The sequence below is a fragment of the Ornithodoros turicata genome, unplaced genomic scaffold, assembly GCF_037126465.1.
Source record: "Ornithodoros turicata isolate Travis unplaced genomic scaffold, ASM3712646v1 ctg00001047.1, whole genome shotgun sequence".
Lineage (NCBI taxonomy): Eukaryota > Metazoa > Arthropoda > Arachnida > Ixodida > Argasidae > Ornithodoros > Ornithodoros turicata.
Genome location: NW_026999446.1, coordinates 178,087 through 202,938, shown reverse-complemented (window position 1 = coordinate 202,938; position 24,852 = coordinate 178,087). Strand labels below are relative to the sequence as shown.

Below are 24,852 nucleotides of genomic sequence, written 5' to 3'. Positions count from 1 at the left end.
TTAAAGGAGCACAGAAAGCCACCCAAAATAATTTCTCTTTCTGGCGAATTACGAACGGACGTAACTTGGCGTGACAACTTACACACACAAAAATTCTCTGTACGCAGTATTTTTCTTTGAATAAAACACCCCCGAGCGTCGACGCTCGTGTTCCCGTTTAACTCGCTCTGCATGCCGAGACGTGGAGGATGAGGAGGAGAAGGAGGAGGAGGAGGATTGTGATGTCATCGTGGTTACAAGAGAGACAGCGCCAGGGAAGGGTAATGGTAACGGAAACAGAAACGGTATATTACCGAACTTGGAGATAGTAACGATAACGGAAACGCGTACCACTCTCCTGCATTACCGGAAACAGAAACGGGAACGAAAATTATCGTCGGGTATTGAATTCGGGTAATGGCTATTACTGTTGTGCCATGACATTTCAGTGACTTTTCATGTTACTCTTTTTTATTTTTATAACTTTGTTCCCTGTAATGCTCTAAATATTACACGACAGCACGGAAACAAAGTGCTATATTGGATATCGAGGGCGCACCACTCGCTTACCTACTCGTGACGTTACCTAAATACGTGGCATCAAGAAATGAGACTTACACAACATAGACTCAACGCACTCTACTCCACCATACCACGAGGATGACAGCGTATGATTTCTTTTTTCTTTTTGCTTTCTTAATTTCACCGTGGCTATGGTAGTATTGTTTGCTACTGAGAACGTCCGCCTATGAATGCAACATTGGAGGAAGGTTACGCCAATCTTGGGTTGCTCAACTCAGAATTACTGAAGACATCCCAGGAGAAAAATGTTTGTAATCCAAAGTGGTTTATGAGAGGATTTCCACTGGAAATCACTCTGAACCACTTTGGACGTAAGCGGTTTCAAGTGGAAATCCTTTCATCAACCATTTGGGATTGCAGACGTTTTTCACCTGGGATGTTCATCTTGCAAAATGTGCCCATCCCAACGGATTAAAATTACTTGTCTAGTGTGTACGCGTAGCACCGAAGCAGCACTTGGGCAAAACAGGGTGCTGACAGAGCCGGACGGGCTGTCCTCCTGCAGCTCTGTAACACCCGTTCCATTACCAGAAACGGTAACGGAAACGTAACGGAGACGAAATTAAAAGCTGGTATGAGAAAGGGATAACGGAAACCAAAATGCAACAGTAACAAAAATGGAAACGGTAACAAAAATATGTCCGTTATCCCTCCCCGGACAGCGCTGCAATCGGGGCTGGAGCTTTTCCCTTTTTTTTTTTTCGTTTCTACTCCCACTTCTCTCTGTGTAGAAGACGACACTTCTCCAAACAAAGAAACCAGTTAGCGGGCTGACCCGTAACGAGGTCAAAGCGACCCTGGCGGGTAGTTGCGGACATTGCCACGGTTGCGCGCGTTCGGGATTTTTAAAATCGAATTCCGCGATGTGTGCATCTGTCGCGTGAATCATTTCGCATGGAGCGTTTTAGCAGTTTTCTATCCTCTTTAAGCGCCAAAAATCGACGTTATCTTCGAGGATTTCAAAACGGCGTTTGATAGGTTACGTCACCCGATACTGTTTAGGAAACTAAACGACATAACACAACAGGATATTCTGGTGAGATGACTTCTCGTTCTACCTTCAGAACAGACTGCAATATGTACACCTCCTCCAAGGCGTCTGTCATCTCATGTGTCTACTTGTTGTGACCGATTCTTTGTCTGGAGTACATGTATGAGATCGCAAACGTTGTGTCTGTGCCGTATATGTTATACGCATATGATAGCGTTCTTTTTAATTAGGTTTAAAATTCTGATGATCCCGAAGGATCACCGTGTTCTGATGACAATCAACCGCTGCCGATGCCTTTTCTTTGTTCCTTTTCGTGACGAATCATGCTTAATGCAGTTGAACAACTTTTTACCCACCAGTCTCAAGAACTCCATCGGAAGAATGGTCTCCTCGCAGTCTTACGTTGGAGTCTGATTTGGGTAAGAGTTTCTCCAAAACAGCCAACTCTATATTATTACCTATCTCAACATAGCCTGTTTATTGGTAAACGTCGACTGGTTGTACTGCAAGCGTGAACAACATGTGTGATGAGCGGAAGATATCTACAACTGCGTCATTGATTATTCTGGAACTGAAGTGTGGAAATTGGCGGAGTACGTTTACGGAGTAATTAATAACGGCTGGTGTTGAAACAAATTCCTCCTTACTATTAAATATATTGTGGTTGTTGTTTCCTAATACTGGGCAGCTTTCATGCAGTATAAGGCCGACCAATATTTGTGCCATAAGGTTAACATCAGGTTAAAATAAAGTATTTGTGCCAACATCCCGATATGCGGAACACCGATACTCTCTACGAATACTCTCTATGAAAATTGCACTATATTGTATCAGCGAGTACGTACGAAATGTTTAATGTTATTCTTTGAGCACGTGTCTTATCTCTCTTATCTCTACAACAGAGAAGCCCTCTATCTGCAACCTGCCGAAAGAAGAAGGACCTTGCAACGGCTACTTCCCAAGGTACTATTTCGACTCCGCGGAAGGAATCTGCAAACAATTTGTTTACGGTGGTTGCCAAGCAAACGAAAACAACTTCGTGACATTTGAGCAGTGCAACCAAACCTGCAGCGGTGAGTTTGAATCAGCTATGTTCCATTTGTAATCACACCTAGATCAGCATCGTTGCTAGTAGTAACTAGTAATTTCTTCACCGGCGTTATCAGCACTCTTTCCTGGTGATGTTACAAATGTCTTCCCGGAAATTATTTCATTTTACGAAATCTAACGACTAACTCCTTAATTAATGCTCTAGTACCTCGAGTAATACCTTCGTTGTCGCTGGGCAAAAAAAAAAAAAAAAAAAAAAGAAATCCCAATAATCAATCAATCAATCTTTGTAAGTGCTATAACCATTAGTATTCACTATTTCACGACGGTCAATATATGGAATTATGGAATGTCCTCCACAGTTAAGGGTACTTTGTACCTCAAAAATGCCCCTTTACCTCAATTATAAAGAGTTAAACGAAAGTTTTACCTAAATTAACAAAAATACTTACTTAAAAGTACTTCAGTTGCACCTCTTTTTCAACGATGCATAGACAGTGAGGTTGCTTTTCTTTTTTTTTTTCTTTTTTTTTGTCCTCTCATATAATCTCCAGTTTTGAAACAAGTTGCTTACGTTACGTATGGAATTTATGAATGGTAGACTAATGGCGAATTCGGGCTGTCATTTCATGGCAACACGACCTAGCACTAGGAAATTGCTAGGTCGGCACCTCCGCTGAGTCACGTGACCGTTGCGAGACGAACATGAGTGTCAGGAATCTAGCCGTTTTAGAAGCATGGAATCACGCTAGGGGCATCGCGGTCGCTCGTCTTCCGGTTTCGTCGTCTCCTAACCCACGTGAACTTGGTGTGTGTGTGGGCCAATGATGGCCCTCATACTACGGATAATTGAGATAACTCATTCTCATATGAGATAATTCATCTACGGAGGCTGTCACGGAAATCAAAACATCTTTGAGACGTTCGAGATTTGCAACGACCTTTGCACTAATAAGAAATGGTTTAGTTCAATCACTATGGATTAATCCCCATACCTATATAAAGCCATCGTCCTACGGTACCACCAGTATAGACGACTTGAGCCCGTGACGTCACTGATTACGTGGCGCCGCCGCGCAAAGCATGTTGGTGGGCACTATCAGCTTTATCAGCCTATCAACCGACGCGTTTTTCCCGCTTCTTGTCCAGTCCACCACTCCAAAATATAACCTCGAACCTGTCTTCTCATGCCGTCACATGTTTGTAAACACAAGGTCGTCTATTGAAGGGACGTGATAAAGTCTCGTCTCTATTATTAGGCAATAAGAAATCCTATCCTTGGTTCCGTTCGTCTTCGTGCGGCGCCTATATTGAGTGTCCTTTTCGTTCTTCTAACGTCGTGGATATCTCTTTTAAATGGGACTCCTCAACAAAATCTCCACAAAGGTTGTGGCATATCCCTAAATTTTGGGATGTCATGAACATGGGTACGAAATATATCGTTCCGAAACTGCGCAGATTTTATTCCAACGAATTTATTACGGAGCGAGCGCTTCGCCACTGTGAACCGGGATGGCTCTGAAAGCAAAACAGTGCTGACATCATCCGGGAAGGGAGAATGCAGGCTTCGTAGCAGACGGAGATGCTGGGTGACGTCACGGTGTCCTCTTCCGGGGGAACCGCCATAGTATGGGCCTGTTGCACTAAAGTATCGTCTGGCGACCGCAGCGCCAACTGTCGTTCTCTAGTGTAGAGCGCCCTTACTAGTCGGTCGTGTCCGGTATGTTCCCTGCCTTACCGCCGTACGGGGAACGTCATCCCTTTTGTGGAAATCCTTGCGGCACGATTTTTCAGAGCCGCAGTGTAGGTGATACATGCCTATGTACGGAAAAATCCTGCGGAGGCACTTCAGAATACGGTTCGGAGTGCCCTCATACCTCGTGAAAGAGGCCCATGGGGCTCTGTTTTCTGCTCTTCGCATTTCGGTTTAGGTGTGTTTCGGTTTCACCAGACCTTCCAGTCGTAGCGCGTTTTATTGAAACATCGGTGGAAACAATTCATATATTTGCTGAAATATTAAGCGCGAAACACACTCTCTCGGTCTCTTAATCAGCTGGACTCTAGACCACTTTCTCTCAAAACTTCTTGGTCCCTGGCCAGATCCAGCCCAACAACGCTGTGTCCTCAAAGCTCTTTTGACATTTCTGAACACCATCAGACTTGGAACGTTATTGCAAAGGGTCTCATTATTTCATTCCCCTCGTCACCACCAGCAGTAGGATAGAGTATCGCCCCCGGTGATGAAACTCCCATTCATCATCTCATAGAGTCAACAATACACACATTCGTCATATCTCCATAAAGTTGTTGTTATTGTTGCTAAAGGAGCCCAGAAAGTCATCCAAAAGAATTTCTGTTTCTGGCAAATTACCAACGGACGTAGCTTGTCGTGACAACTTACACAAACACACAAAAAAAAACATCTGTACGCAGTATTTTTCTTTGAATAAAACACCCCCGAAATTCGACGCGCGCGTTCCTGTTCGACTCGCTTTGCAGGCCGAAACGTGGAGGAGGAGGATTGCGATGTTATCGTGGTTGCGCTCCAATCGGAGCCTGCGCTTCTCCTACTTTTCTGTTTCTCTTTCGTTTCTACTCCCACTTTTCTCTCTGTGTAGCAGACGACACTCCTCCAAACAAGCAAACCAGTTAGCGGGCTGCCCCGCAATGACGTCAAAGCAACTCTGGCGGGTAGTTGCGGGCATTTCCACCGTTGCGCGCGGTCGCGATTTGTAGAACCGAATTCCGCAATATGTATGCATCTGTCGAGTGAATCATTTCGCATGGTGCGTTTTAGCAGTCCGGTTAACCGCTTGGTTTGAAAAAAAAAAAAATGTCGTTATTGAAGCGCTTTCTGTCCTCTTTAAGCTCTACAACTCGACGTTATCTTCAAGGATTTCAAAAGGGCGTTTGAAACGATATTTCACCACATACTGTTGAGGAAGCTAGACGACATAACACAACAGGATGTTCTGATGAGATGGCTTCTCATTCTACTTTCAGAACAGACTGCAATATGTACACCTCCTCCAAGGCGTCTGTCATCTCATGTGTCTACTTGTTGTGACCGATTCTTTGTCTGATGTATGAGATCGCAAACGTTGTGTCTGTGCCGTATATGTTATAGGCATATGATAGCGTTCTTTTTAATTAGGTTTAAAATTCTGATGATCCCGAAGGATCACCGTGTTCTGATGACAATCAGCCGCTGCCTATGCCTTTTCCATGTTCCTTTTCGTGACGAATCATGCTTAATGCAGTTGAACAACTTTTTACCCAACAGTCTCAAGGACTCCATCAGAAGATTGGTCTCCTCGCAGTCTTACGTTGGAGTCTGATTCGGGTAAGAGTTTCTCCGAAACAGCCAACTCTGTATTATTACCTATCTCAACATAGCATGTTTATTCGTATACGTCGACTCGGTTAATAGGAAATATTGAACCGAAATTACGCGTTGAACTGCAATCGTGAACAAAATATGTGATGAGCGGAGGATATCTACAGCTGCGTGATTGATATTCTGGAACCGGCTTGTGGAATTTTGCGGAGTACGTTTACGGAGTAATTAATAACGACTGGTATTGAAACAAATTCCTCCTTACTATTAAATATACTGTGGTTGTTGATTCCTAATACTGGGCAGTTTCCATGCAGTATAAGGCCGACCAATATTTGTGTCATAAGGTTAACATAAGGTTAAAATAAAGTATTTGTGCCAACATCTCGATATGCGGAACACCGATACTCTACGAATACTCTCTATCAAAATTGCACTATATTGTAACTGCGAGTACATACCAAAATTTAATGGTATCTTTGAGCACGTGTCTTATCTCTATTTACAACAGAGAAGCCCCCTACCTGCAGCGTGCCGAAAGACAAAGGACCTTGCAAGGGCTACTTCCCAAGGTACTATTTCGACTCCGCGGAAGGGATCTGCAAACAATTTATTTACGGTGGTTGCCAAGGAAACGAAAACAACTTCGAGACAATTGAGCAGTGCAAACAAACCTGCAGGGGTGAGTTGCAATCAGCTATATTCCATTTGTAATCACACCTAGATCAGCATCGTTGCTAGTAGTAACTAGTAACTCCTTCACCGGCGTTGTTAGCACTGTTTCCTCCACTTTCTTTTGGTGATGTTACAAATGTCTTTTCGAAAACTATTTCCTTTTACGAAATCTAACGACGAACACCCTAATTAATGCTATCAAATACCTCGACTAATCCTTCGGAAGTTCTATTAACTTTAGTATTCACAATTTCACAACGGTCAATATATGGAATGTCCTCCACAGTTATGGGTTCTTTGTACATCAAAAATGCCTCTTTACCTAAATTATAGTGTTAAACGAAAGTTTTACCTAAATTATTAAAAATTGTTACTTAAAAGTACTTCAGTTACACCTCTTTTTCAACGATGCACAGACAGTGAGGTCGCGTTTTTTTTTTGTTTTTTTTTTTGTCCTCTCATATAATCCCCAGTTTTGAAACACGTACCTTATGTTATGTATCGAATTTATGAACGGTAGACTAATGGCGAATTCGGGCTGTCATTTCATGGCAACACGACCTAGCACTAGGAAATCGCTAGGTCGGCGCCCCCGCTGAGTCACGTGACCGTTGCCACACGAACATGAGTGTCAGGAATCTAGCCGTTTTAGAAGCATGGAATCACGCTAGGGGCGTCGCGGTCGCTCGTCTTCCGGTTCCGTCGTCTCCTAACCCACGTCAACTTGGACGTGCGTGCGAGCCAATGAGGGCCCTCGTCACCCTCGCGATGCGAAAGTGGAGACACCGGATGTAGTTGGGAAATCCGCTGCCCGGTCTCTTCGATGCCGGGCCAGAGCGCGCTAGCTGGCAAATTCCTGGCACTCGTATGTTGCCACGAAATGAGCACTCGAATTGCAGATATTCATCTACGGAGGCTGTCGTGGAAATCAAAACATCTTTGAGACCTTCGAGATCTGCAACAACCTTTGCTCTAGTAAGGAATGGTTTAGTTCAATCACTATCGATTAATCCCCAGTCCTAGATAAAGCCACGATCCTTCGATACTACGAATATAGACGACCTGAGCCCCTGACGTCATTGATTACGTAGCCCCTCCGCGCAAAGCATGTTGGGTTGGTGGGCGCTATCAGGTTTATCAGCCTATTAACCGACGCGTTTTTCCCGCTTGTTGACCACCACCTGAATATGTAACCTCGAACCTGTCTTCTCATACCGTCATATGTTTGTAAACACAAGGTCGTCTATTGAAGTGACGTCATAAAGCCTCGTCTCCATTATGAGGCAATAAGAAATTCCATTCCTTGTTCCGTTGGTCATCCTGTGGCGCCTATATTGAGTGTCCTTTTCGTTCTTCTAAGGTCGTGGAGGTCCCTTTCTAGTGGGACTCCGCAACAAAATCTCCACAAAGGTTGTGGCATATCCCTAAACTTTGAGATGTCATGAACATGGGTACGAAATATCTCGTTCCGAAACTGCGCAGATTTTATTCCAACGAATTTATTACGGAGCGAGCGCTTCGCCACTGTGAACCTAGATGGCACTGAAAGCAAAACAGTGCTGACATCATCCGGGAAGGGAGAATGCAGGCTTCGTAGCAGACGGCATTGCTGGGTGACGTCACGGTATCCTTCTCCCGGGGAACCGCCATAGTATGGGCCTGTTGCACTAAAGCATCGTCTGGCGACCCAGCGCCATCTGTCCTCCTCTTGTGTAGAGCGCCCCTACTAGTCGGTGGTGTCCGGTATGTTCCCTGCCTTACTGTCGTACCGGGAACGTCATCTCTCTTGTGGAAATCCTTGCGGCGCGATTTTTCAGAGCCGCAGTGTAGGTGATAGATGCCCATTTACGGAAAAACTTCCGGAGGCGCATCAGAATACGGTTTTGAGTACCCCCAAACGTCGTGCAAGAAGCCCATAGGGCTCTGTTTTCTACTCCTCGCGTTTCGGTTTCGCCGAGGCCTTCCAGTTTCTCTCTCTCTTTCTCTTAGCAGCCAGACGACGAACGAACAGGTTAAAAAAATTATCAGCCAGTTAAGGGCAAACTCAAAATAGCTGCTACAGATTACCTTACACCTTTATCTGACTTCCGCACCAGGAAAGAGCACAATTTACAATTCAGACATTTTTTGCCACGTAACGACTGTTACGAATTTAGTTATTTCCCGTTGATCGAATGGAATCGCTTGTCCGCCGATGCTGTCAATGCTAAAAATGTTGAATGCTTTGTTAAACTGGGGGACGGGTCGTGACATCAATGCGTTATTCATTGTCTTCGTTTGTTTGAGTACACACCTATACTGTAGCCCTCTCCTGCCTTGGCCCCCAACAGGGGGCTGGCAGTATGTCGAATAAATAAACAAACACCCCCGAACATCCCCGTTCCCGCTCGACTCGCTCTGCACGTCATAACGAGGAGGAGGAGGAGGATGATTGTGATGTCATCGTGGTTACTAGAGAGAGACTGCGCTCCCAGTCGGGGTCTGCGCTTTTCCCACTTTTTTTTTCTTTCCTACTCCCGCTTTTCTCTCTGTGTAGCAGACGACACTTCTCCAAACAAGGAAACCAGTTAGCGGGCTTACCCGCAATGACGTCAAAGCGACCGTGGCGGGTAGTTGCGGGTATTGCCACCGCTGCGCGCGTTCGCGATTTTCAAAATCGAATTACGCGATGTGCGTGCATCTGTCGAGTGAATCATTTCGCATGGAACGTTTTAGCAGTTTTCTGTCCTCTTAAGCGCCAAAAGTCGACGTTATCTTCGAGGATTTCAAAAGGGCGTTTGATAGGTTACGTCACCCGATACGGTTGAGGAAACTAGACGACGTAACACAACAGGATATTCTGATGAGATGTCTTCTCATTCTACCTTGAGAACAGATTGCGATGTGTACACCTCCTCCAAGGCATCTGTTATCTCAGGTGTCTCCTTGTTGTGACCCATTCTCTGTCTCAACTCTTTTCAATGATGTTTAAAATTTCGATGATCCTGGAGGATCACCGTGTTCAGGCAATCAGTAGCTGCCAATACCTTTTCCATGTTCCTTTTCGTGACGAATCGTGCTTAATGCAGTTGAACAATTTTTTACCCACCAGTCTCAAGAACTCCATCAGAAGAATGGTCTCCTCGCAGTCTTACGTTGGAGTCTGATTCGGGTAAGAGTTTCTCCAAAACAGCCAACTCTGTATTATTACCTATCTCAACATAGCATGTTTATTCGTAAACGTCGACTCGGTTAATCGGAAATATTGATCCGAAATTACGCCTTGAACTGCAATCGTGAACAACATGTGTGATGAGCGGAAGATGTCTGCAACTGCGTGATTGATATTCTGGAACCGGCTTGTGGAATTTCGCGGAGTACGTTTACGGAGTAATTAATAACGGCTGGTATTGAAACAAATTCCTCCTTACCATGAAATATACTCTGGCTGTTGATTCCTAATACTGGGCAGCTTTCATGCAGTATAAGGCCGACCAATATTTGTACCATAAGGTTAACATCAGGTTAAAATAGAGTATTTGTGCCAACCTCTCGATATGCGGAACGCCGATACTCTCTACGAATACTCTCTATTAAAAGTGCACTATATTGTAACTGCGAGTACATACAAAACCTATAATGTTATCCTTTGAGCACGTGTCTTATCTCTCTTATCTCTAAAACAGAGAAGCCCTCTATCTGCAACCTACCGAAAGAAGAAGGACCTTGCAACGGCTACTTCCCAAGGTACTATTTCGACTCCGCGGAAGGAATCTGCAAACAGTTTGTTTACGGTGGTTGCCAAGCAAACGCAAACAACTTCGTGACATTTGAGCAGTGCAACCAAACCTGCAGCGGTGAGTTTGAATCAGCTATGTTCCATTTGTAATCACACCTAGATCAGCATCGTTGCTAGTAGTAACTAGTACTTCCTTCACCGGCGTTGTCAGCACTGTTTCCTCTACTTTCTTTTGGTGATGTTACAAATGTCTTTTCGGAAACTATTTCATTTTACTAAATCTATCGACTAACTCCTTAATTAATACTATCGAATACCTCGACTAATTCTTCGTAAGGTATGACCTTCGTTGTCGCTGCGCCAAAAAAAATCCCAATAATCAATCAATCAATCTTCGTAAGTTCTAATACCTTTAGTATTCACTATTTCACGACGGTCAATATGGAATGTACTCCACAGTTATGGGTTCTTTGTACCTTCACCTCAATTATAAAGAGTTGAACGAAGTTTTACCTAGGTTATTAAAAATAGTTACTTGAAAGTACTTCAGTTGCACCTCTTTTTCAACGATGCATAGACAGTGAGGTCTTTTTTTTTCTTTGTCCTCATATAATCCCCAGTATTGAAACAAGTTCCTTATGTTATGTATAGAATTTATGAATGGTAGACTAATGGCGAATATGGGCTGCCATTTCATGGCAACACGACCTAGCACTAGGAAATTGCTAGGTCGGCGCCCCCGCTGAGTCACGTGACAGTTGCCACAAGAACATGAGTGTCGGGAATCTAGCCATTTTAGAAGCATGGAATCACGCTAGGGGCATCGCGGTCGCTCGTCTTCCGGTTCCGTCGTCTGCTAACCCACGTGAACTTGGACGTGCCTGCGGGCCAATGAGGACCCTCGTCACCCTCGCGATGCGAAAGTGGAGACACCGGATGTAGTTGGGAAATCTGCTGCCCGGTCTCTTCGAGGCCGGGCCAGAGCGCGCAAATTCCTGGCACTCGTAAGGCTCCGACGCGAACATGCGAGATTTGGCAAACCTGGTAACAACAGGCGGGACCTGGCAAAAATAGTTGCCACGAAATGACCGCTCGAATCGCGGAGAATTCATTTACGGAGGCTGTCATGGAAGTCAAAACAACTTTGAGACGTTACAGATCTGCAATGACCTTTGCACTAATAAGAAATGGTTTAGTTCAATCACTATGGATTAATCCCCATACCTAGATAAAGCCATCGTCCTACGGTACCACCAGTATAGACGACTTGAGCCCGTGACGTCACTGATTACGTGGCGCCGCCGCGCAAAGCATGTTGGTGGGCACTATCAGCTTTATCAGCCTATCAACCGACGCGTTTTTCCCGCTTCTTGTCCACCACTCCAAAATATAACCTCGAACCTGTCTTCTCATGCCGTCACATGTTTGTAAACACAAGGTCGTCTATTGAAGGGACGTCATAAAGTCTCGTCTCTATTATTAGGCAATAAGAAATCCTATCCTTGGTTCCGTTCGTCTTCGTGCGGCGCCTATATTGAGTGTCCTTTTCTTTCTTCTAACGTCGTGGAGGTCTCTTTTAAATGGGACTCCTCAACAAAATCTCCACAAAGGTTGTGGCATATCCCTAAATTTTGGGATGTCATGAACATGTGTACGAAATATCTCGTTCCGAAACTGCGTAGATTTTATTCCAACGAATTTATTACGAAGGGAGCGTTTCGCCACTGTGAACCTTGATGGCACTGAAAGCAAAACAGTGCTGACATCATCCGGGAAGGGAGAATGCAGGCTTCGTAGCAGACGGAGATGCTGGGTGACGTCACGGTGTCCTCCTCCGGGGGAACCGCCATAGTATGGGCCTGTTGCACTAAAGCATCGTCTGGCGACCGCAGCGCCAAGTGTCTTCATCTAGTGTAGAGCGCCCTTACTAGTCGGTGGTGTCCGGTATGTTCCCTGCCTTACCGCCGTACGGGGAACGTCATCCCTTTTGTGGAAATCCTTGCGGCACGATTTTTCAGAGCCGCAGTGTAGGTAATACGTGCCTATGTACGGAAAAACCTGCGGAGGCACTTCAGAGTACGGTTCGGAGTGCCCCCATTCGTCGTGAAAGAGGCCCATGGGGCTCTGTTTTCTGCTCTTCGCATTTCGGTTTAGGTGTGTTTCAGTTTCACCAGACCTTCCAGTCGTAGCGCGTTTTATTGAAACATCGCTCGAAACAATTCATATATTTGCTGAAACATTAAAGGGACTATGAAACGATTTTTTTCTTCGTTTCGTTCGAAAGAAGACATTTTTCTGAGTCTAGAACTGAAATTTTACTTTCGTCGCGCGAGCGGATTTCTCGGGAGCGAATTTAAACGGAGCGGCGAAGTTAGGACAGCTGGCGCCGCTCCGTGACGAGCTGCCGAGCGGAGACACAACGGGTAACTTGACGCGACCACGGCCGGCTCAGCAACACGTCATCATGACGTGTTGCCGAGCCGAGGAATCCCGCCAGGAGCATGCGCCGTAGGATCCCGCGTATGCGTTCATCGGGAGTGGAAATCTCCATGACAGCAGCTTTCGCGCGATCGGCAGATTTCGGCAGTGGCGGCAGCCACAGCGCGAGCTCGCGGCATTACTTGCCATTGTGCAACACCGGTGACGTAATGGGGAACCGAAGAGCGGTCCGTACAGTTACACCATCGGCAGGGAAATATGCGCGGGAGAGGAGGAACGCGGAAGAGACATTTCCAGCGCGCGCTCCTCGCAGAGTGGAGCGATTTCGTCCGGAAAAATTTGTGGCATATTAGTTTCTCTGCGGGAAGAACAGTTTCCATCGAAAAAAAGTATGGGGGTTCGGGAAATTTCATAGTCCCTTTAAGCGCGAACCACACTCTCTCGATCTCTCAATCAGCTGGACTCTAGCCCACTTTCTCTCAAAACTGGTTGGTCCCTGACCAGATGCAGCCCAACAATGCTGTGCCTTTAAGCTCTTCTGACATTTCTGGACACCATCAGACTTGGAACGTCATTGCAAAGGGTCTCATTATTTCATTCCCCTCGTCACCACCAGCAATAGGATAGAGTATCGCCCCTGGTGATGAAACTCCCATTCATCATCTCATGGAGTCAACAATACACACATTCATCATATCTCCATAAAGTTGTTGTTATTGTTGCTAAAGGAGCCCAGAAAGCCATCCAAAAGAATTTCTGTTTCTGGCAAATTACCAACGGACGTAACTTGGCGTGACAACTTACACACACACAAAAAAAAACATCTGTACGCAGTATTTTTCTTTGAATAAAACATCCCCGAACGTCGACGCGCGCGTTCCTGTTCGACTCGCTTTGCAGGCCGAAACGTGGAGGAGGAGGATTGCGATGTTATCGTGGTTGCGCTCCAATCGGAGCCTGCGCTTCTCCTACTTTTCTGTTTCTCTTTCGTTTCTACTCCCACTTTTCTCTCTGTGTAGCAGACGACACTTCTCCAAACAAGCAAACCAGTTAGCGGGCTGCCCCGCAATGACGTCAAAGCAACTCTGGCGGGTAGTTGCGGGCATTGCCACCGTTGCGCGCGTTCGCGATTTGTAGAATCGAATTCCGCGATATGTATGCATCTGTCGAGTGAATCATTTCGCATGGTGTGTTTTAGCAGTCCGGTTAACCGCTTGGTTTGAAAAAAAAAAAAAAAGGTCGTGATTGAAGCGATTTCTGTCCTCTTTAAGCTCTACAACTCGACGTTATCTTCAAGGATTTCAAAAGGGCGTTTGAAACGATATTTCACCACATACTGTTGAGGAAGCTAGACGACATAACACAACAGGATGTTCTGATGAGATGGCTTCTCATTCTACCTTCAGAACAGACTGCAATATGTACACCTCCTCCAAGGCGTCTGTCATCTCATGTGTCTACTTGTTGTGACCGCTTCTTTGTCTGATGTATGAGATCGCAAACGTTGTGTCTGTGCCGTATATTTTATACGCATATGATAGCGTTCTTTTTAATTAGGTTTAAAATTCTGATTATCTCGTAAGATCACCGTGTTCTGATGACAATGAGCCGCTGCCGATGCCTTTTCCATGTTCCTTTTCGTGACGAATCATGCTTAATGCAGTCGAACAACTTTTTACCCACCAGTCTCAGGAACCCCATCGAAAGAATGGTCTCCTCGCAGTCTTACGTTGGAGTCTGATTCGGGTAAGAGTTTCTCCGAAACAGCCAACTCTGTATCATTACCTATCTCAACATAGCATGTTTATTCGTAAACGTCGACTCGGTTAATCGGAAATATTGATCCGAAATTACGCGTTGAACTGCAATCGTGAACAACATGTGTGATGAGCGGAGGATATCTACAGCTGCGTGATTGATATTCTGGAACCGGCTTGTGGAATTTTGCGGAGTACGTTTACGGAGTAATTATAGTAACGGCTGCTGTTGAAATAAATTCCTCCTAACTAATAAATAGACTGTGGTTGTTTTTTCCTAATACTGGGCAGGTTTCATGCAGTAGAAGGCCGACCAATATTTGTGTCATAAGGTTAACATCAGGTTAAAATAAAGTGTTTGTGCCAACATCTGGATATGCGGAACACCGATACTCTCTACGAATACTCTCTATCAAAATTGCACTATATTCTAACTGCGAGTACATACCAAAAATTTAATGTTATCCTTTGAGCACGTGTCTTATCTCTCTTATCTCTAAAACAGAGAAGCCCTCTATCTGCAACCTGCCGAAAAAGGAAGGACCTTGCAAGGGCTACTTCCCAAGGTACTATTTCGACTCCGCGGAAGGAATCTGCAAACAATTTGTTTACGGTGGTTGCCAAGGAAACGAAAACAACTTCCTGACATTTGAGCAGTGTAACCAAACCTGCAGCGGTGAGTTTGAATCAGCTATATTCCATTTGTAATCACACCTAGATCAGCATCGTTGCTAGTAGTAACTAGTAATTCCTTCACCGGCGTTGTCAGCACTGTTTCCTGTACTCTCTTTTGGTCATGTCACAAATGTCTTTTCGGAAACTATTTCATTTTACGAAATCTAACGACTAACTCCTTAATTAATACTATCTAATACCTCGATTAATTCTTCGTAAGATATGAGTATGACGTTCGTTGTCGCTGCGCCAAAAAAGCCCACCAATCAATCAATCTTCGTAAGTTCTAATACCTTTAGTATTCACTATTTCACGACGGTCAATATTAAATCTACGGATTAAATCTACGGCATATGACTTGAGTCTTTTTTGTGACGGTGCTCATTATATCATTCCCCTCGTCACCACCAGCAGTAGGATAGAGTATCGCCCCCGGCTATGAAAGTCCCATTCATCTTATCTCCATGAAGTTGTTGTTGTTGTTAAAGGAGCCCAGAAAGCCATCCAAAAGATTTTCTCTTTCTGGCGAATTACGAACGGACGTAACTTGACCTGACAACTAACACACACAAAAAAATCCTCTGTACGCAGCATTTTTCTTGGAATAAAACACTCCCGAACGTCGACGCGCGCGTTCCCGTTTGATTCGCTCTGCGGGCCGAAACGTGGAGGAGGAGGATTGCGATGTTATCGTGATTGCGCTCCAATCGGGGCCGGCGCTTCTCCTACTTTTCTGTTTCTTTTTCGTTTCTACTCCCACTTTTCTCTCTGTGTAGCAGACGACACATCTCCAAACAAGCAAACCAGTTAGCGGGCTGCCCCGCAATGACGTCAAAGCGACTCTGGCGGGTAGTTGCGGACATTGCCACCACTGCGCGCGTTCGCGATTTTCAAAATCGAATTCCGTGATATGTGTGCATCTGTCGAGTGAATCATTTCGCATAGTGCGTTTTAGCAGTTTTCTGTCCTCTTTAAGCGCCAAATGTCGATGTTATCTTCGAAGATTTCAAAAGGGCGTTTGATAGGTTACGTCACCCGAGACTGTTGAGGAAACTAGATGACAACACAACAGGATATTCTGATGAGATATGACTTCTCATTCTACCTTCAGAACAGAGTACAGACTGCAATATGTACACCTCCTCCAAGGCGTCTGTCATCTCATGTGTCTACTTGTTGTGACCGGTTCTTTGTCTGAAGTACATGTATGAGATCGCAAACGTTGTGTCTCTGCCGTATATGTTATACTCATATGATAGCGTTCTTTTTAATTAGGTTTAAAATTCTGATGATCCGGAAGGATCACCGTGTTCTGATGACAATCAACCGCTGCCGATGCCTTTTCCATGTTCCTTTTCGTGACGAATCATGCTTAATGCAGTTGAACAACTTTTTACCCACCAGTCTCAAGAACTCCATCGGAAGAATGGTCTCCTCGCAGTCTTACGTTGGAGGCTGATTCGGGTAAGAGTTTCTCCGAAACAGACAACTCTGTATTATTACCTATCTCAACATAGCATGTTTATTCGTAAACGTCGACTCGGTTAATCGGAAATATTGATCCGAAATTACGCGTTGAACTGCAATCGCGAACAACATGTGTGATGGGCGGAAGATGTCTACAACTGCGTGATTGATATTCTGGAACTGACGTGTGAAAATTTGCGGAGTACGTTTACGGAGTAATTAATAACGGCTGGTATTGAAACAAATTTCTCCTTACTATTAAATATACTGTGGTTGTTGATTCCTAATACTGGGCAGCTTTCATGCAGTATAAGGCCGACCAATATTTGTGTCATTAGGTTAACATAAGGTTAAAATAAAGTATTTGAGCCAACATCTCGATATGCGGAACACCGATACTCTCAACGAATACTCTCTATCAAAATTGCACTATATTGTAACTGCGAGTACGTACCAAAAATTTAATTGTATTCTTCGAGCACGTGTCCTATCTCTCTTATCTCTACACCAGAGAAGCCCCCTCTCTGCAACCTGCCGAAAGCCATAGGACCTTGCAAGGGCTACTTCCCAAGGTACTATTTCGACTCCGCGGAAGGGATCTGCAAACAATTTATTTACGGTGGTTGCCAAGGAAACGAAAACAACTTTGAGACAATTGAGCAGTGCAAGCAAACCTGCAGCGGTGAGTTTGAATCAGCTATATTCCATTTGTCGTCACTTCAAGATCAGCATCGTTGCTAGTAGTAACTAGCAATTCCTTAGCAATTCCTTCACCGGCGTTGTCAGCACTGATTCCTCTACTTTCTTTTGGTGATGTTACAAATGTCTTTTCGGAAACTATTTAATTTTACCCTGGTCCCTGACCAGATCCAGCCCAACAATGCTGGGCCATCTAAGCTCTTTTGACCGCCTTGGACACCATATGACTTGAGTCCTTATTGTGAAGGGTCTCATTATTTCATTCCCCTCATCACCACCAGCAATCGTGTACAGTGTCGCCCCCGGTGAGGAAACTCTCATTCATCATATCTCCATAACGTCGTTGTTGTTATTCTTAAAGGAGCCCAGAAAGCCATCCATCTTTCTGGGGAATTACCAAAGGACGTAACTTGACCTGACAACTAACACACACAAACAAAAATTCTCTGTACGCAGTTTTTTTCTTGGAAGGAAACGCCCCCGAACATTGACGCGCGCGTTCCCCCTCGACTCGCTCTGCAGGCCGTAACGAGGAGGAGGAGGTGGAGGATTGTGATGTCATAGTTGTTACAAGAGAGACCGCACTCCAATCGGGGTCGGCGCTTTTCCTACTTTTTTTGTTTCTACACACACTTTGCTGTCTGGGTAGCAGACCAAACCTCCAAACAAGCAAAGCAGTAAGCGAGCTGCCCCGCAATGACGTCAAAGCGACTCTAGCGGGTAGTTCCAGGCATTGCCACCGTTGCACGCGTTCGCGATTTTTAAAATCGAATTCCGCGATATGTATTTATCTGTCGAGTGAATCACTTCGCATAGTGCGTTTTAGCAGTCTGGTTAACCGCTTGGTTTGAGAAAAAAAAAGTAGTCATTGAAGCGCTTTCTGTGCTCCTTTAAGCGCCAAAACTCGACGTTATCTACAGGGATTTCGAAAGGGCGTTTGATAAGATATCTCACCCCATACTGTCGAGGAAGCTAGACGACATAACGCAACAGGATGTTCTAATGAGATTGCTTCTCATGCTACCTTGAGAACAGATTGCAATATGTACACCTCCTCCAAGGCGTCTGTCATCTCATATGTCTACTTGTTGTGACCGATCTGTCTGAAGTACATGTTGAGGTTTAAAATTCTGGTGACCTTGAAGGATCACTGTGTTCGGATGACAATCAGCCGTTGCCAATGCCGATTCCATGTTCCTTTTCGTGAGGAATCATGCTTAATGCAGTTGAAAAACTTTTTATCCACCAGTCTCAAGAACCCCATCGAAAGAGTGGTCTGCTCGGGGTCTTACGTTGGAGTCTGATACGGGTAAGAGTTTCTTCGAAACAGCCAACCCTATCTCAATCCAATCTGAACATAGCGTGTTTATTCGTATACGTCGACTCGGTTAATCGGAAATATTGCTTCGAAATTCGGTGTTGAACTACAATGGTGAACAAAATGTGTGGTGAAAGGAAGATATCTACAACTGCGTCATTGATATTATGAAATCGACGTGCGGAATTTTGCGGAGTACGTTTACGGCGTAATTAATAACGGCTGGTGTTGAAAAAAATTCCTCCTTACTAATAAATATACGGGGGTCCTATATTCCCATTGTTTTCTAATTCTGGGCATATTTCATACGCAGTACCGCGGGCCGACTACCATTCGTCTCATAAGGTTAACATAGGGTTAAAGTGTAGCATCAGTAATAAAGTATCCGTATTCCCGATATCGGAATACCGATACTGTTCACGAATACTTTCTATCAAAATTGCACTATATTAGGGAGTTTTAGTTCCCACTACGATAACACGCCGATCGATACGATCTCCGAAAAACACGACTCACGAGTCGATGGGAATGGTTCGTATAGCGCTTGTCCGCAGTTTTAGTTTGCAGACGAAGAGCACTGAGAACGACCCCATCGATACGAAAAATCAAGCGGGACGCCATCTGTCCGCACAAATCTAAAAGCTTCGTTTACTCGTATCATAAGTTAGGTTCCAGTTACATGATGCGCATGAAACGCCCGTTCCAAGCATTTGTATCAATGGTTGTGGAAGACGTAATGTTCCTAAATGGTTCGCTGCGCATTTGTGCGGCGACAACAGTTTTTGGTCAAAAAATTGTCTGCGAAACAATGCACATCTTCACGTAGGCTTAGGCGTCCAGATGGAGGAACAGCTACTGTACCCGTGGTTGTCGCCGAGCCATGATTTCGGGAAGTTGCAGACCAAAATCTTTCGCAGTGCACGCCGCGAGCGAACGATATTGTTTCTGTTGTTGTCAGCCATCTTTTATGTAAGTGAACGCTCTGCGCATGCTCCAGCTGAGTGGGAGCACGAAAGCGCGCAGGAAAGAAGTCCGATAAATTCGGTATGAGTGGGATTCCGATATTTTTCGTAGACGATAGAGATCTCCGACTCAGTTTACGCATGCGCGCTTTGCGGAAAGCGGAGTCGGAAACTTATCTGAGGAGCAGAAGGGGCCAACTAAAACTCCCTATTGTCACTGCGAGTAGGTACGAAATAAATTTAATGATATTCTTTGAGCACGTGTCTTATTTCTATTTACAACAGAGAAGCCCTCAATCTGCAACCTGCCGAAAAAAGAAGGACCTTGCAAGGGCTACTTCCCAAGGTACTATTTCGACTCCGCGGAAGGAATCTGCAAACAATTTATTTACGGTGGTTGCCAAGGGAACGAAAACAACTTCGAGACAATTGAGCAGTGCAAGCAAACCTGCAGCGGTGAGTTTGAATCAGCTATATTCCATTTGTCGTCACTTCTAGATCAGCATTGTTGCTAGTAGTAACTAGTAATTCCTTTCATCGCACCTTAAAGAACCCTCAGGTGGGCAAAAGCAATCCACATACCGACCCCTGTGACGTCACTCATGATCTCAGTTGTCTCGCGGCGTAAACCCTGAATTATTAATTCCTTCACCGGCGTTGTCAGCACTGTTTCCTCTACTTTCTTTTGGTCATATGTTACAAATGTCTTTTCGGAAACTATTTTATTTTACGAAATCTGACGACTAACTCCTTAATACCTGTAGGTACTATATAATACCTCGACTAATTCTTCGGAAGTTCTAATACCTTTGTATTCACTATTTCATGACGGTCAATATATGGGATGTCCTCCACAGTTATGGGTTCTTTGTACATCAAAAATGCCTCTTTACCTCAATTATAAAGAGTTAAACGAAAGTTTTCTCTCGATTATTAAAAATAGTTACTTAAAAGTACTTTAATTACACCTCTTTTTGCACGATGCATAGACAGTAAGGTCGCGTTTTTTTATCCTCTGATATAATGCCCAGTTTTGAAACAAGTGCCTTATCTTATAAAAACTACGATAAAACCTTAGACACGGAACAGAAAAAGACAACACCGGGTTGCTGACAACAAATGGGTGGTGGTGGTGGTGGTGGTGGTGGTGCGATGTTAACAAATGGGTTGCTGTGTTTGAGAACGTGTCGTGTTGTCTTTTTCTCTTCCGTGTCTCAGGTTTTCTCGTCGTTTTCACCAATGTACCAGCTCGTCTGCTCCCTCGCACTTCTACCATCCTTATCTTATGTATCGAATTTACGAACATACCGTTCGAATGGCGAGTTCGGGCTCTCATTTTGTGACAACACGGCCCTGCACTAGGAAAGCGCTGAGTCACGTGACCGTTGCCACACGAACATGAGTATCAGGAATCTGGCTGTTTTAGAAGCTTGGAATCACGCTAGGGGCATCGCAGTCGCTCGTCTTCGGGTGCCGTCGTCTGCTAACCCACGTGAACTTGGACGTGCGTGCGGGCGGGCCAATGAGGGCCCTCGCCACCCTCGCGATGCGAAAGTGGAGACACCGGATGTAGTTGGGAAATCCGCTGTCCGGACTCTTCGAGGCCGGGCCAGAGCGTGCAAATTCCTGGCACTGGTAAGGCGCCGACGCGAACATGCGAGATTTTTTTTTTTTCTTGGACTGATGACAACAGGCCGGATCTGGCGAAAATAGTTGCCACGAAATGAGCACTCGAGTTCGCCATATGTATCTCAATGACTTTCAATCTGTGCAGGTCCCACACGACTGTACGAGGCTCGAGAAGTTTCAAAGACGCAAAAGCCTCGCACGCCTGTTGCTCCTAAACCCAGTAAGTCACCAACTAACAGGGAGGCATTCGTAAAGGGGAACAGTATATTGATGGTCCCACAACAGCCTGGTATTAAGTTTCACAGCTTAGGATAACTAAATATGTCGAACCTCGTAATACAGGTGTTTCCCTTTAGCCTCCTTTCCTGTGGTAGGGGACAAACAAAACGAAACACTCGACATCAAGCCCTTCAACATAGGGATTTCGTTTTCTTAAAGGTACTATAAAGCAGTCGAGGTCGAACCTATGCAATCAGCATGACGTGAGAGTGCTAGACTCAAAGGTTCAGCACAACGAGTAATATGCGCAGGAGTTTACTCTAAGTATTTTTAATTGGTAAATAAAAACGCAGTCAAGAATGTCGGGGCGACGCCTGGTGGGAAGAAGTCCTCAATTTGTCAAGCAACCCTGTAAACAAGGAGACCGATAAACAGATGGCTTTCCTGTTGGGATTTGCAAATACTACCTTTTGAGAAAATGTAATCTGTGTGAAATGAAATAAACAAAAGCTGAATCTTGCACTCAGTAGCGAAACGTCTGTACCTGGGCCTTGTTTCAGCACCGTGGCGCTGCTATCGTACGTCGCTCTGTTTGGCTCAGAGTCGTGCGCATGAGACATTTTCGCCGCCGTACTTGGTGGAGTTGACGTTTCGTCGGTCTGCTTCGCCGCAGTGTCGCCAGTAGATTTAAATTTGCATTTTTTCGGGAGCTATAACGTCTATGTGAGAACATTTTGCGGCATTTTACTCCTGAGGACGTACACAATTCAGGGCACACAAAACATGAGGTTGCACCTGGACTGCTTTATAGTACCTTTAAACTATTTTGCTTTAGGTACTCGCGTACGACAAATGAGTGCGGAAGCATGCGAGACAATCCAGCCGAAACGAGCCAGTGGTGCAATTTGATCCTGTTCCATTTCGCTTAAACAAAACTCTATACGTTCCCTTATGGGTAGGATATCTCATAAGGACGACACATAACACATCGAGGCGACATTTCTGCGCTTCCTTTGCCTGGTCTTAGACAGGAAGGATCGATCTACCTTGCCAAAGATCACATGAAACCAGAACAAATCTGGCGACGCGGTGAGAGGTCAAGAACGGAGCGCGTCTTGGAGCAAGCTTACGATCAATTTCTGATAACATTGTCGCGTCAGCCCGAGGTCATTTACGCTCATAAACTACCGTATAGAGATTAGCTTCACGTCAAGGTATGAAGCTGATTTGTAAATTGTTTGTTTAACTAAGCGATCGAGCATATAGGTAATTCGTAAAAGAATATCACTTTTGAGAGAGTGTTTTCACGTACCTGAGGTAGTCTAGAAGGAGAAAAAAATCGTGCCATTTGTAGAACACGTCCTCCCTTATAACATATTTAAACTCTACAGGCGTATTTATTCTTCAACTAATCTTTTTTATCGTCACCATATTCAGGTGCAGTTTATTCGATAGTTGCGCTCGTCTAGGAGGTAACAAAAAAATATGCCTCTATGACCATCTGGTGTGAAAAGAGACCCTCTGTCCTTTTCTATTTCGAAAATCTACGGGTGTATTTTTTTTTTCTTACGCGAGACCAAAATTACGTTGCTGAATAAACGAGCGGCAAATGGCGTAAACCGTAACAGTGTCATAGGATGGACAACAAAAGACGACGGAGCAGCGCCTGTGGGTATTCCGTAGAATGTTCAGAACTCGGTAGAACGTAGAAGGCTTTTCCTTCAAAGGACTACAACGGTATCTTTGAGACGGGATATGAATGCGCTGACGAAATTCTGTTCTCGCTTGAGCGGAAACATATACACCTGTAGGTTTTGGAAATGTTATAGGAGAGGTTCCCTTCCGCAAATGGACTTTTTTTTTATTTCCTATTCACAATCTCAACTATAGAATGAGCTGCAGCGGCGACGAAAAATATTTTTCTCCCTTAAGAAAAATACCCCTGTGTATATCCCACAAACACAGCCGTAACGGAGCATGTGCCTTTCTTGTTTTTTTTGTGTGTTTTTTTTTGCTATTTAAATTGTTTGGCACGTAACATCGAAAGGTCAATGAATGTTATAGTGAATACCAGACTCTAACTATTTCAAATAACTCCGAAATAGGTCCTGGCGCCAGGATTCAGACCCTCCTGGTTTCCGACCAGGAATATATCGTAACACGCAGTGAGAGACACGTAAGAAAGAATGGTAATGGTTGGTTAAAGGAGCAATGAGGTCATATTTAATGTGGCTCAGTTGACCCAGTGTTTTTCCACAAAAAAAAGAAAAAAGTGAAAGCCGTCGTTTTGAGCTGCGGAAATTGCTTTCTGCGCTCTGAGTCTCCGAAAGAATCGATGGGAGAAGGCCATGCACCCGCCCTTTCTCTCTTTTTTTTTTTTTTTGCCCAAGCTTCTGCTGATAAGAATAGCATAGTTGCCCCGCAAAATTATCTAAAACAAGAGCCAGAAAGAAACCGGTATGGACGGGTGATCGTTTTTTCTTCTGCGGCATCTTGCATTAACCAAAGGAGAACAGAACTTTGGCGACAATTTGCGCGCCTGGGAACGACGGTTTTCGCAATTGCTTTTAGCTGTTTCCCAAAGTAGAATGGAATCAATTTTGCAACGCCTTTGCGTAAATTCGACCTGCGCTTTCTGTTTTTCACAAACAAACGTCGGAGTGACTTGGCAAATTTTGGAGATCAATTGGGAAAAAATCAATTTATTGCGAATTAAATTTGGCAATGTCGGTCAGAGGTAATGGCCAAATCTGCACCCTAGATAAACAGCGTTTGCCGCATAATTTTCCGACAAGTAGATTTTCAAATAGACCTTTATTTCATTAATTAATTTACTGAAGAAATGTATTTAATAGAATTACGTAGAAAACACCCAATATGTATTTGTTGCGCAGGACGTTGCGTTGTGGTGCACTCTTGAGTGAAGGCGCCGTTATTTTACCCGATCATCCGATTAGATACACATATTTTGTGCATTCGATGCAGTGCTTTTCCAAGAACAAGGAAACACATTACATACATTCATGAATTTTACAGAATATTTTTATTTTATTTTATTTATTTATTTATTTCTATTTATTCATTCATATACTGCAGACCCAGTTGTGGGTTCTAGTAGGTGTGGACATTCTTATTAAGCTGTGATGCACCCGCCTGCTCGCGTTGCACCACATTAATGTTTAACACAACCAAAACGGGTGGGCCCACGGTGAGGTGAGGAAAAACGAGACGAGACCGCTTTACAGTTATAGCATCTTTACTTTCCTAGCCGTACAACATCGCAACATGTGTGACAGGCTCACCCTTTCGACGTGGCTTGCAGGCTGTTCTGGCTGACAGGCCTTCGTTGACGACG

The 24,852-nt window shown here is 44.5% G+C and overlaps 1 protein-coding gene across 16 annotated transcripts in view; it reads left to right on the top strand.

The window, feature by feature from the left end:
- LOC135376144 (papilin-like) overlaps positions 1-24,852 on the top strand; it is a 70,348-nt gene that overhangs the window by 37,363 nt on the left and 8,133 nt on the right. For 6 of the 16 annotated variants that reach the window (XM_064608737.1, XM_064608723.1, XM_064608732.1 and 3 more), the window contains 13 exons: positions 1,912-1,971; positions 2,455-2,625; positions 5,886-5,945; positions 6,451-6,621; positions 9,706-9,765; positions 10,280-10,450; positions 14,458-14,517; positions 15,034-15,204; positions 16,608-16,667; positions 17,182-17,352; positions 18,619-18,678; positions 19,935-20,105; positions 21,424-21,498. In XM_064608737.1, the coding sequence (XP_064464807.1) occupies positions 1,912-1,971; positions 2,455-2,625; positions 5,886-5,945; positions 6,451-6,621; positions 9,706-9,765; positions 10,280-10,450; positions 14,458-14,517; positions 15,034-15,204; positions 16,608-16,667; positions 17,182-17,352; positions 18,619-18,678; positions 19,935-20,105; positions 21,424-21,498 (1,461 nt within the window). The remainder of the gene's footprint in view (positions 1-1,911; positions 1,972-2,454; positions 2,626-5,885; positions 5,946-6,450; positions 6,622-9,705; positions 9,766-10,279; positions 10,451-14,457; positions 14,518-15,033; positions 15,205-16,607; positions 16,668-17,181; positions 17,353-18,618; positions 18,679-19,934; positions 20,106-21,423; positions 21,499-24,852) is intronic. The other 10 variants (XM_064608738.1, XM_064608727.1, XM_064608733.1 and 7 more) reach the window with 9 other exon arrangements.